Source organism: Gobio gobio (assembly GCF_949357685.1).
Source record: "Gobio gobio genome assembly, chromosome: 22".
NCBI lineage: Eukaryota > Metazoa > Chordata > Actinopteri > Cypriniformes > Gobionidae > Gobio > Gobio gobio.
This window is the reverse complement of record NC_137118.1, coordinates 43959380-43973563: the sequence shown is the minus strand read 5'-3', so window position 1 is coordinate 43973563 and position 14184 is coordinate 43959380. Positions and strand designations below refer to the sequence as shown.

Here is a 14184-nt window from a genome sequence, read left to right as displayed (position 1 = left end):
ATGGAGAGTCGCTCTCGATAATTCATTCCACTAAATGCTATAATTCATTCATTCAAATAAATGTAACTTACAGCACTACTTTATATCTGTGTCTGATTCAAAGCGGGCAGATCTAACGAGCCATAACAGACGAAAACAACCGTCAGTCTTAAAATATATTTTAAAATGTCATTTTTTGTGCTGCTTCATATTTTGCGTGAAGCACAAAAACAGTAACTGAGATACATTAGATATTGTCAGGATTCTTTGATGAAAGTGCAGAAGAAGAGCATTTATTTCAAACTATAAATGTCTTTACATCGTAATTCAATGCATCCTTGCTGAATAAAAGTATTAATTTCTTTCAACAAAAAAAAAAGTACTGGCCCCAAACTTTTGAATGGTAGTGCATTTTTCCTCATACATGTGAAGCAGGTCCAAGAAACAACCACACTCTAAACTCTAAATAACAAAACATTCCATTTTTCGTTGTTTATTGGAATTTCCTCAATTTCCACTGGAAAAATTAGGTACAAAGACCAAGATAATTGTAAAATGAGTGTGTGCGTGTCATATATATATATATATATATACATATATATAACATGGAAAAAGCAGTTGGTATGTACAATGCATATCTGTGCCCATAGAGTGTTTGATGATCAAATTTCTCTTTTGTACACCAGAAAAGTGGGTTTTTCCCACGATACAGAGTTGCTTTCTATTCTAACCATCAATAAGTGTGTAAGAAAGTGTTGCAAGCTCTAAAAATACACATGCTATCTTGTCAGTTTCCTGTAAGTGTTGTCTATGCCTAAAGCTTTGTAAGTGCGGCGTCACTCTAATGCTTCATCCTGAGCATTCATTATCAAAACCTCAACTACCATCATGCAACTTCTGACCTTCACTCGTCAACGTGATAAAACAAATGCAAGTGCTTAGCATGCATTGACATCACCAGAGAAACACTCCAAATGTTTCTACCATGCTTGCAAATCTACCGCTACTTGTGTATTTTGGTTTGCTGTAGGTGCTCTACGTAAATATACGACCTTCATTAAATAAATTAGCAACTTTTTCCCTTAGAAGGCCAGATGTTACAGCCGTTTGAGAGGTCACTCGGCTCCCAAAAACCATCAACGTGCCGTTAAGTGCTGTTAGTCATCGAGTGCTAGTGTGTGATGCAGGAGGGTTGTGAGGGACGAAGTGAGGACTGGGTCTCTTCTTCAGTGTCTTTTGCACTACGGCAGCTACGCTTCCAACTCAAAACCCAGTCCGACCTTGTGTCCGCCGGTGTTGAAGTTTTTCCCATCGATGAGAGCCGAGAGTGTGAGTTTCACACCTTGACAATGAGAGAGAATATGAGGCATTCAAATGTTAATAAACATCTTAAACTTCATTTTGGAATGAAAAACTTGTGTGGTGCATTTGCATACGATTTTTGAAAAATTGCTATTTTTAAGTGTTTTTGACAACTTTTTAGTGAAAATGCATGCAGTATTTTCACATGATCCCACTTTGTTGCATGTTTAATTCAGTGAAATATATATATATTTTTTAATTACATTTCATAATATCTCCACTTCCAGCACTATGATCAACTAATTAATCAAAAATGGAAGATGCAAAAAAACACTTTTGGCTCATTCTTCACACTGCAAATGAAATGCATTGCATTGTGGGATATAGTAGACCCTGCAGCGCTCTGGTTGTATATTGAACATTTTGGCAAATGTCATTGAGTATTTGGTGCATATAGAAAATACACAAACTGTGCCCAGTTTACATACAGTAGATCATAAACAATAATTATATCATGTTTACCAGGTCGAAGACTCTGAGTGTAACCAACTCCAATCAGGCTGGAATTGTTGACTTTGGCCTGTTATACGAAAATAATGAAAAATCATGGTTAGGTTGGTCATTCCAAGCATTAATTTGATTTTCAATGTATTTAAAGGCAGATTTAGGCCTAAGTACATGGCTGCAGATGCTTCTAGTTTCATGACATGGTGTTGCAAAATGTGTCATACTGCAACACGTGTGTGCATATGCATTCTCCACACTGTTATATGAAACAGAACCACACACTTGCAATGCATTGGCCAAGCGTTTGCGTATAAAGACTGTTGACTTACAGACAACGAGGCGTCTTTATCTAGCTTGTATTTTGCTGCAACTCCGAGGCGTGTGTTGTTGCTTCCGGTGGTCCAGGACAAAGTGACGGCCGTCTCCAGCTGATCATTCACCTTCTGATAGACCGATCCTCCGAACTCAGCTCCGTCATTACTGGTGACAAATGACAATAGCACTCAATGCTACAGTTCAAACGTCTGGAATAATTCCGATTTTTTTATATTTTTGAAAGAAGTATCTTATGCTAATCAAGGCTGCATTTATTTGATCAAAATACAGTAAAAATTTTGAAATATTATTACAATTTAAAATAGATGTTTTCTATGTGAATATATTTTAAAAAGTAATTTATTCCTGTGATTAAAGCTGAATTTTCAGCATCATTACTCCAGTCTTCAGTGTCACATGATCCTTCAGAAATCATAATAATTTAATGATTTGCTGCTCAAGAAACATTTATTATTATCAATGTTGAAAATAGTTTTTGCTGCTTCATATTTGTGTGGAAACTGATACACTACTAATCAAAAGTTTGGGGTAAGCAAGCAACAATGCATTAAACTGATCGAAAATCACAGTAAAGACATTTATAATTTTACAAAATACTTCTATTTTTTTATATAAATGCTCTTCTTTTGAACTTTATATTCATCAAAACTTCCTGAAAAAATGTGTCATGGTTTCCACAAAAACGGTTTTCACCATTGAAGATAATAAAAACCATTATTAATAATTAATAATCAGTGACACTGAAGAATGATGCTGGAAATGCAGGTTTGTCATCATAGAAATAAATGAAAATAAATAAAATAAAATACATTTTTTATATCAACTATGCATTCCGTTAATTGATTCGTCAGGGCGTGAAGAAATATAGAGCTGAGTATCGTCAGCATAACAGTGAAAAGTAACACTTCCTAATGTTATTTCCCAAGGGTAGCATGTACAGGGTGAAAAGCAACGGTCCTAGTACTGAGCCTTGTGGTACTCCATACTGAACTTGTGATCGAACTTCTTCGTTAAATACTACAAATAAACAGCATTTTGAGACCCCAAAAGACGTAAAGGAGTATAATGCTTTAAGACCTCGCTCAAGTACTGGGGAGCCAAACCATTTAGTGCTTTGTAAGTAATAAGCAAGACTTTAAAATGTATACGATGTTTAATAGGGAGTGTGGCAAGCAGTACGAGGTGGCGTGAGAGATAATGAGCGCCACACCGGTCTCGCTACGTTCTCACCGTCCCTCAGCCTCGTCCTGCTTGCCACAGGGAGCCAGTGCAGTGTTGACAGAACCGGGCTAGTATGGTCATACTTCCTGGTTCTAGTAAGAACTCTAGCTGCTGCGTTTTGGACCAGCTGGAGTTTGTTTATTAAGCCTGCAGGGAAACCACCCAGTAGAGCATTACAATAATCTATTCTTGAGGTCATGAACGGGTCTGCATTTGTCATTGAGAGCATATGTCATTTATAAGATGGAAGAATGTGGTTTTACAGATGCTAGAAACCCAGCTTTCAAATGAAAGATTGGTATCAAAGAGCACACCCAGGTTCCTAACTGACAGACTTGTGTTAGCAGCCATCAAGTGTTAGATAGACTATGTGCAAAGGTTTTTTTTAGGAACTGTTTTTTTCAGAATTAAGTTGAGTCATCCAATTTTTTATATCAGCTGTGCATTCCGTTTATCTTTTGCCAGGGTGCGAAGAAATATAGAGCTGAGTATCATCAGCATAACAATGAAAACTAACACCATGCTTTCTAATGATATCTCCCAAGGGTAGCATGTTCAGGCTGAAAAGCAACAGCCCTAGCACTGACACCTCTTCATTTCCTGCTACAAACTGATGATGGTCAGATAAGTATGATTTGAAACATGCCAATGCAATTCCACTAATACCAACGTAATTTTCAAGTCTATTTAAAAGAATGTTGTGGTCGATGGTATCAAATGTAGAACTAAGATTCAGTAAAACTAATCGAGAGATACAACCACGATCAGATAAGAGCAAATCATTTGTAACTCTAATGAGAGCAGTCTCAGTACCGGTAACAGATGGCATTTCTTTCTAAAAAGGAACACAGTTGTGAGGATACTGCCTTTTCTAGTATTTTTGACAGAAAAGGTAGATTCGAGATCGGTCTGTAATGAACTAATTCTTTAGGATGAAGTTACTTATGTACACGCACGCATACACTCACCTAAAGGATTATTAGGAACACCACACTAATACTGTGTTTGACCCCCTTTTGCCTTCAGAACTGCCTTAGTTCTACGTGGCATTGATTCAACAAGGTGCTGAAAGCATTATTTAGAAATGTTGGCCCATATTGATAGGATAGCACTAGGGCTGCTCGATTATGGAAAAAATCATAATCACGATTATTTTGGTCAATATTGAAATCACGATTATGTAACACGATTATTTCACATGACTTTGGGAATGTGTTGTATTTATTAAAAATACACCTTTCAACAATTCAATTGAAATTGTAACATTTGTTGTACTTTTTGAACTATTAAAATAAATAATATAACATATATTCAAATCAAAGTATAAAAGTATTCACGTAAAAATGATAACCACAAATAAATAAGATCAACAATATGGTTCGGCTAGATATGGTTTTCAGTTACGTCTAACATTAGTTTTCAGGTACAGAAATGTATCAAATGTAAAATAACATTGCATATTTGAGTGCATAAATTAAAGATGAATCCTATTAAACTTACAAAAGCTATTCAATCCGGATCGGATATGCGTCGTCTTTATCGGACTATGTCTGCTAGGATACTCATCAAGATGGACATGTTGACATACGTTTTGTGTGAGTTTGTCCGTTCAAGAGCAAGACTTGAAAGAGAACTCAATATTTGCGCGCTGAGAGACGTGTGCGCGCTCTCGGATGAGCGCACAGAGATACATTTCCTCACAGCGCGCGCGGCTTCTCATTCGCGTCTTCTGGCACTAAACCCGGGTGATGACGGTGAAAACGACTGGTCATATTTGAACACACGGCAGCACTCGCATGCATTGAACAAAGTTTACAAAGAGAGAATTATTTGAAAAATATGAGGGGAAAAAAGGACGTTTACACGGCACCCCTGCTCTCGTCAGTTTTTGTTTCTTTATTAGATTGTCATAGGTCAATCTGTTTAATTTTCAAGTGGTTAAACAAATTCGTGGTGTTCCCTTGCGTTGCAGCCACTACCATGTAGCAAATCTTGCACGTAGCATGCTTCTGCTCGTCGTCTGATTCCTCGAAGCCAAACTGTTTCCAGACAACGGAGTTGGTTTTGCCTTTTTTGCTCACCAAACGCTGCTGTAACTGCCCTCCTTCTGCCATCTTTACTCGCGCCGAGTTTTTAAATTCCAGCGGATGATATGCACACGAGACTCACGATCTGAGAACGTTTGTGGCTTCGGGAGGGGCGGATGAGCGCGTGCGCGTTTCATTCAAAACGCAAGACAAAATAAGAGTGTTCTTGCAAAACTGAACATGGCAAAATAAGCGTTTTTTCTCGATTGTACTATTTTGGTGATCGTTGGGAGGCAAAATCGAAATCGAAATCGAAATTCGATTAATTGCACAGCCCTAGATAGCACCTTGCAGTTGATGGAGATTTGTGGGATGCACATCCAGGGCACGAAGCTCCCGTTCCACCACATCCCAAAGATGCTCTATTGGGTTGAGATTTGGTGACTGTGGGGGCCATTTTAGTACAGTGAACTCATTTTCATGTTTAAGAAACCAATTTGGAATGATTGGAGCTTTGTGACATGGTGCATTATCCTGCTGGAAGTAGCCATCAGCGGATGGGCACATGGTGGTCATAAAGGGAGGAACATGGTCAGAAACAATGCTCAGGTAGGCCGTGGCATTTAAACGACGCCCAATTGGCACTAAGGGGCCAAAAGTGTGCCAAGAAAACATCCCCCACACCATTACACCACCACCACCAGCCTGCACAGTGGTAACAAGGCATGATGGATCCATGTTCTCATTCTGTTTACGCCAAATTCTGACTCTACCATCTGAATGTCTCAACAGAAATCGAGACTCATCAGACCAGGCAACATTTTTCCAGTCTTCAATGGTCCAATTTTGGTGAGCTCATGCAAATTGTAGCCTCTTTTTCCTATTTGTAGTGGAGATGAGTGGTACCCGGTGGGGTCTTCTGCTGTTGTAGCCCATCCGCCTCAAGGTTGAGCGCATACCTTTGCTGCATACCTCGGTTGTAACGAGTGGTTATTTCAGTCAAAGTTGCTCTTCTATCAACTTGAATCAGTCGGCCCATTCTCCTCTGACCTCTAGCATCAACAAGGCATTTTCGCCCACAGGACTGCCGCATACTGGATGTTTTTCCCTTTTCACACCATTCTTTGTGAACCCTAGAAATGGTTGTGCGTGAAAATCCCAGTAACTGAGCAGATTGTGAAATACTCAGACCGGCCCGTCTGGCACCAACAACCATGCCACGCTCAAAATTGCTTAAATCACCTTTCTTTCCCATTCTGACATTCAGTTTGGAGTTCAGGAGATTGTCTTGACCAGGACCACACCCCTAAATGCATTGAAGCAACTGCCATGTGATTGGTTGATTAGATAATTGCATTAATGAGAACTTGAACAGGCATTCCTAATAATCCTTTAGGTGAGTGTAAGTATATGCATACATGTCAACTTTAAAAGCCCTAATCAGCTGTTTCTGTGGTGTTTTCACCGATTCTTATTTCTTACACGTTGGTGTGAAGCTGGAAGTCTCCGGTTTTGTATCCCAGAGCGAAGTTATTTTGCACCAGTTTGGACTTGGCCGTGTCAAACGCCATCTGGTAGCCCGCAAGCCAGCCTTCATATCCCAGAACCGCTGAAGAGTGCACGACCGGACCCTCAAAATCAATGTCACAGCTCATGTTGACAAAGTCACGCTTGTAGCCGGTCTTCAGCTTACCGCTCTTCTTACTAAAGAGAAAATAACACTGTCAAAGAGGAAAATCATCAAACCCGCCTTGATGCGTCAGACACTAACAACTCACCTTGTGTTTGGGACAAAAGACGTATCCAGGGCCACTTTCAACCCCTGCACAAGCTGAGGAGACAACCCAACAAAAGATACAAGATTCATAAGACAGGTATTCAATGTCGTGATTTCAACAAGTGCAACATGTTCCAGGACCAACATCTTTGTTCATTCCATGAAGGTGATTTGACTAAAAGACATGAACTGCAGAAGGACATAAAACTAGAAGTTAGGAAAGCAAATTTAAATGACAAAATAAAACTTGTGAAACAACCGAGTTGGAATAACTGGATCTAAGGGGTGTGGGAACAAGAATGTTGAATTTCCTGGGTATTGCAGAGGAGTTAAACAGGTTTTATTCATGATCTGATGCACCTAAATGTGGTTCAGAAGTCTCTCTGAATGAGTTTTGTTTGTGCTAAAGCTTTTAAAAGTCTGTAATACGAGACAAATGTCCTGGTCCAGATCATCTTGGAGGGCACTTACTTTTTGAAAATAGGCTCATTTTCCAACTCCCCTAGAGTTAAACCATTGAGTTTTACCATTTTCGAATCCATTCAGCCGATCTCCGGGTCTGGCGGTAGCACTTTTAGCATAGCTTAGCATAGATCATTGAATCGGATTAGACCGTGAGCATCTGGCTAAAAAATGACCAAAGACTTAAGATATTTTTCCTATTTAAAACTTGACCCTTCTGTAGTTACATCGTGTACTAAGACTGATTTATTAGGCCGATATGGCTAGGAACTATACTCTTATTCCTGCGTAATAATCAAGGAACTTTGAGCCATCCCATGAGTGCAGCGGCGCAATGTTATTACACAGCACCTGAAAATAGACTGACTTCCGTCAACATAACCAATTTGACATCTTACACAGGGAGTGTGCTGGGGACTATTTTCAGACGCTGTGTAATATCATTGCGCCGCTGCACTCATGGGACGGATCAAATTTTTTTAAATAGGAAATATATTGAAACTCTTTGGTCATTTTTGAGCAAGATGCTAACGGTCTAATCCGATTCAATGATCTATGCTAAGCTATGCTAAAAGTGCTACCGCCAAACCCGGAGATCGGCTGAATGGATTCGAAAATGGTAAAACTCAACCGTTTAACTCTAAGGGAGCTGGAAAATGAGCCTATTTTCAAAAATAGTGGAGTGTTCCTTTAAGGTCTGTGCTGAGCAATTGTGCCCAGTGTTTTGTCATATCTTTCAGATATCATTTGTCATCCAGAGAGTCCCTAACAGTGGAAACAAGCCACTGTGGTACCAGTGCCTATTACTTTAGTATAAAAGAAATTGTATAAAAACTTTTTAGACCCTCTCCAGTTTGCTTATAGGACAAAGTGAGGTGTTGAAGATGCAACAGCAACTTTACTGAATATGAATAAAATTTGATTTCTCAGTTCATGACCCGTTTAATTACTTACAACCCCATATTTTAGCAGATAAGTTAAAGGATTAGTTCACTTCAAAATGAAAATTTCCTGATATTTTACTCACCCCCATCTCATCCAAGATGTTCATGTCTTTCTTTCTTCAGTCGAAAAGAAATTACGTTTTTTGAGGAAAACATTCCAGGATTTTCCCCCACATTATAGACTTCCATGGCAACCAAAATGTTGAAGGTCCAAATCAATGCCGTTTCGAAGGGCTGCGCGATCCCAGACGATGAAAAGGGTCTTATCTAGCCAAACCATCGGTCATTAAATAAATAAAAAAGTATAAACTTTTTAACCTAAATTGCTCATCCTGCCCTGCGACGTGCCACGGAATCACGTCGGAAAGGTCAGGCTAGACATAGGCGGAAGTACCGCCCTAAGCGAACGTGCGAAGCCTAATACAAACGCCCTTTACCAAAAACACTTCAAAATCGTCCGACATTGTTGGTTTACCTTTTTTTTTTGCTAAAGGATGTTTGCACGAGCGCTTTGTAAACACGGGGGCGGTACTTCTGCCTACGTCTAGCGTGACCTTTCCGACGGGATTACGTTATCCGCGGCCCGCCAAGATGAGCAATTTAAGTTAAAAAGTATATACTTTTTTTTTTTTAATGACCTATGGTTTGTCTAGATAAGGCCCTATTCCTCATCTGGGATTGTGCAGAGCCTTTAAAGCCCTTCCTTTGAAACTGCATTGATTTGGACCTTTCGGGTGCCATGGAAGTCTATGATGTGGAGAAAAATCGTGGAATGTTTTCCTCAAAAAACTGAATTTCTTTATGACTAAAGAAAGACAGACATGAAAACCTTGGAGGAGATGGGGGTGAGTAAAATATCAGGACATTTTCATTTTGAAGTGAACTAATCCTTTAATGACCAATTTTGGTTTTACAGTTTACACCCATTAAGGGCGAGGTTGTGGAGCGTATGGAAAGTTATAAATACCTGGGGACAATTAATGACAATAAAGTGTGTTTTGATGTGAACACAGAAACCTTGTGTAAAAAAAATGCACCTGCAGCGCCTACACTGTCTTAGAAAATGAAGAATGTTTAAAGTCGCCATGAAATCAAAGTAGAGGTTTTTTGGCTTTTAATATGACTATGTTAGCCTTACTATCTATAAGCTAGTGTCGCTCCAAAACAATGACAAGAGACACGATAGCACAGAGCGGATCATGTGATCGAACAGAAAACGTATCGGACCCGTTTGAATTCTGCACAGAATGATATTTTAAAGCGATATGGAGGAGATTAGGAGGAAACTGCGGCTTTATGGAGCTCAATAGCTCTGGGCGAGCTGTTATATAAACAAAACGCTATTGGCTGTTTTAAAAAAGGGGAGGGGCTGTCTTCATGTTTCAGTGGAAATTACTAGCTTGAACTTGAAGTTTAGGCTTACAACCAGGGTTAAGAGCTTCTACATCAGTGTTATTCACCTATTATTTCCCTCAGATTTTAGGGATACGGGATAGGACTAAACTTTCAGATAGGAATGCTGTTCCTGGATCAACAAAATATTCAGGATTCAGAAACATGTCTTACTTGGCAAAATCTATGCATTTGAATGCATATTCTGCAAATGAACCATTTTGATCATATCCTATGTAACTCAAAGGGGTCAAAGGTCATGGCGAGAGTTTGCTCTACTGACCTGGTCTTCCACAGAGAGTTCTGTAGAGAGCATGTTGTCTGTGTTCCACTTCTGGTTCAAACTCAGTCCCAGATCCTTCATTTTATACTTGGTCTCCAAGCTCCCGCCGGCTTTTCCCGTGTCCGTGTTGGTGGATCCAGATGTGTTGAACTCCTGCAGTTGATTTTTATTAACAGGAAAAAACATTAAGGCATGCATCTGTGACTATATGAATATTACCTATAATTCATTTTTTTTATTGGTTACAAATGTACAAGACGGATGTCCATTTATGTGCTGCACATTATATTGTTTTGATGCATGAAGTATGTAATTTCTCTTAGCATGAGTGTATTTTTGCTGAAAACAGACAAAATAGCATCGATTAATAAATATCGTACATTATTTGTCTAGTAAAATAATTATTTATTTCTGATATAATTATCATTTTTTATAAATAAATTATCTGTACTGATATTATATAAGCAAGGGCAATTCATCAGTTGATATTTGGACATTTAATTTTGTTTGTTATTTTAGTATTATTTATATACTATTACAATATTTCAATTTATTTCGAATTTAAAGGGGTCATGAACTGCGTTGTTTTGTTTTATGATGTTTCCTGGGGTGCACTTATAATGTCAGAATGCTTTTTACATCAAAAATTGTCATCATTTATAAATAAAAGGCATTTTTCCTACCTTGATTTTAGCCCTCTGCTCTGAACGCTCTGTTTTAAGGGGCGTGTCTGATGTGAGACTTCAGGGTAAACGCCCACTGCTGTGATTGGCTAACGTCTTTCCATTTGAAATAGTATTACTCTCTCTTTTAGCGCATTACAGCTCTCATGGTTAACTAATCGTGAAAAGTGTTGCATTACATTTAGATCTATGGCATTACATTTAGATCTATGGCATTACATTTAGTTCTATGGCATTACATTATGGCATTACATTTAGATCTATGGCATTATATTTAGATCTATGGCATAACATTTAGATCTATGGCATTACATTATGGTATTACATTTAGATCTATGGCATTATATTAAGATCTATGGCATTATATTTAGATCTATGGCATTATATTAAAGGGATAGTTCACCCAAAAATGAAAATTAGCCCATGATTTATTCACCCTCAAGTCATCCTAGGTGTATATGACATTCTTCTTTCAGACGAATATAATCAGAGTTATATTAAAAAAGTCCAGGCTATTCCAAGCTTTATAATGGCAGTAATAGTTGCTCTGTTTTTGAAGTCAAAAGGCCTTTATTAACACCCGGAGCCGCGTGGAGCACGTATTTAAGATATTTCAGATTTTTAAGTTTATCTTTCCATTTTTACTCATTTAAACTATTTTTTCATTTCTGTCAGCTTTCTTTTTTTTTTTTACAATCTTAGCAATCTTACTATTTAAAGTCAAACATATTTCTAATAATCGTTTAATAAGTTTATCTGACATTTATATTTTATTTTATTTTATTTAACCTTGTATCAATTACCGAAGCAATTTTAAATTTGAGTAGTTATCAATAACAGACAAACCCTGTGATTATCAGCTAAAAGTATTGTTCATAAAGTTTGGTGCATTGATAAAAACACATCAAATGAAGAATAAAAGCAGTATACTTTGATGCTGAAACATGTGAGCAGGTGGCTCATGACATTACGGGATGGCAGATGGCGAGTGATGTGACAGAAATAGGTTTATTTCGAATGTGACCTAGAAAACACAGGGCTGATGGGATGCGACTCGATGTTGGTTGTGTAGTCAGAAAGAGATGATTAAAAAAAACGAATTCACACAAGACGTAAAAATAGTCACAGATTACTGACATCAAGATAAACGCTCTGTATGTATGGTAAATGATGCGTGATGGTGCTCACATTAATGAAACTTGCCACATCACTCAAAATCTTACCATCTAAAGCCATTTCCCCAAATGGTGCATCAAAGACATAAAAAACGTGTTAACATTTACACGACAGTTACACATTACGGTGATTTGCTTCAATGTCACATTACAAAAATACTTCATTTGCATTTCAGGCAAAATGTTATTTTTTGGGCGACGGGTTTCCAGGTGAATCTCGAAGAGGTAAACTCACCACTCCATTTTGAGATTTAGTCTTGAGGTCCAATTTAACAATCCCAAAACCTGCAAACAGAACAAACACACGCATTACTGTCGAATGCAAACCAAAGCATGAGCATCTTTCAGCGGGACGGAGTGAGTTTTCTTACCATAGCCCTTGCTGAAGATGTCCTTGGCCGATTTCCCCAGGTCTGAGTACGCAGGAGGAACAGCCATTATATCTGATACATAAGCCAGAGGGAATATATCAACGTTAAATTTTAATGGTATCATCATGTCATCTGTAAACTGCACTAATATGAAAAACAGGGGATCGAACCGCAGATAGAGCAAACCCACAAAACGGCATAATCAGTAACCAAACCCACCGTGTGAATGCAGTCAGTAGTTGTTCATTTTCCAGCCTTGTAAAAGCACCTCATGTGGACTATGAACATAGTAAAACTGAATTGTATTCTGACACCTTCACTGTGCATCTATTTTTACATGATTATCAGTGAGGGTTTTTTAATTGCATTGCATTTTAGGGCACTAAACATACTCTATGACACCTTAAAAGCCTGTTTATGAAGGGCAGGTATATTTAGTGACATGCCATGCATGCTGTGATCCAACAGAAGCGCCTTCTTCTATTACTAAAATAGCATATTTGCATTACTGAGTCACATGAAGAAAACAGCTCAGCATGTTTATGCATGAGGGGGCGTGGCCTCACGCCTGATAATCTAATCAAGCTTATGCAGAAAGCCTAACGTGTTGCACAGAAATGGCAAAACGCCACATTTAATCATAATATAGGATATTTAACAGCACAGAACGACAAAGCTGACTATGAAAAAGTGTTTTAGTGTGAGATTGTGTAAAGGAGCTGGTGTCTGTTTCTCATTAACTAACACATGCTGCTATAACAACACTGCAAACAACTAACTGGGTCGATAATATTTAAAACTGCATGGTTTAAAGTTGCAATCTTGTAAAAACCGGACGATAAATTCATACCGAGGATGTTGTTGTTGCTGCTGTTGAGACAGAAATAAAATGATGATGCTAAATGAAAGCAGAAGCTTTTCAGTGTCCTGTGTTCACTTTCAGATTTGACACTAACAGCTACAGGACAAAGTGAAGGAGACAAACTGCGCATGCGCACTGGCGTCACAGAAAAGATTTCCAAATAAAAGTCCCCAGTATATATAAAATACAATAAAAAGATGGCCCGTAAACAACACTGCCCTATTATTATTCAAAAACACACATACACTTTGCCAGCAGATGTCATCCCCTTCACATAATGCTTCACATAATAAAATAAAATAAAAAGGGCCAAATAAACTAAATAAAATAAATGATACAATAAAATAAAGGCCAAAATAAATTAAATTAAATAAATGAAAGGCCATAAACAACACTGCTTTTGAATTATTATTCAAACAAACATACACACACACACACACACACACACACACACACACACACACACACACACACACACACACACACACACACACACACACACACACACACACACACACACACACACACACACACACACACACACACACACACACACACACACACTCACCAGCAGATGTCATCACCTTCACATAATGCTTCACATAATAAAATAAAATAAATAGGGCCAAATAAAATAAATGAAATAAAATAAAATATAAAGGGACAAATAAAATAAAAAAATAAAAAAATAAAAAATAAATAAAAAATAAATAAATAAAAATAAATAAATAAATAAATAAATAAAATAAAATAAAATAAAATAAAATAAAATAAAATAAAATAAAATAAAATAAAATTAAATTAAATTAAATTAAATTAAATTAAATTAAATTAAATTAAATTAAATTAAATTAAATTACACA

At 37.7% G+C, this 14184-nt stretch overlaps 1 protein-coding gene across 1 annotated transcript; it reads right to left on the bottom strand.

Moving 5' to 3' along the window:
- Nucleotides 1-251: 251 nt before the first annotated feature.
- Nucleotides 252-13452, bottom strand: LOC307118648 (non-selective voltage-gated ion channel VDAC2). The gene is made up of 9 exons (XM_079804358.1): nt 13310-13452; nt 12460-12531; nt 12324-12373; nt 10231-10383; nt 7151-7203; nt 6855-7076; nt 2118-2268; nt 1804-1861; nt 252-1321 (listed from the first exon to the last, which is right to left on the bottom strand). The coding sequence occupies exons 1-9, from the start codon at nt 13449-13451 to the stop codon at nt 1230-1232; spliced, it is 993 nt and encodes a 330-aa protein (XP_079660484.1). The 5' UTR covers nt 13452; the 3' UTR covers nt 252-1229.
- Nucleotides 13453-14184: the final 732 nt, after the last annotated feature.

What these genes read in the sequence shown, in the direction of transcription:
- LOC307118648 (XM_079804358.1), bottom strand. Translation starts at nt 13,451, where the DNA reads ATGCGCAGTTTGTCTCCTTCACTTTGTCCTGTAGCTGTTAGTGTCAAA. An exon ending in CATCTTCAGCAAGGGCTATG is followed by an intron (nt 12,374 to 12,459) that starts GTAAGAAAACTC and finishes TTCTGTTTGCAG; the next exon opens with GTTTTGGGATTGTTAAATTG. An exon ending in AACTCTCTGTGGAAGACCAG is followed by an intron (nt 7,204 to 10,230) that starts GTCAGTAGAGCA and finishes TTGTCTCCTCAG; the next exon opens with CTTGTGCAGGGGTTGAAAGT.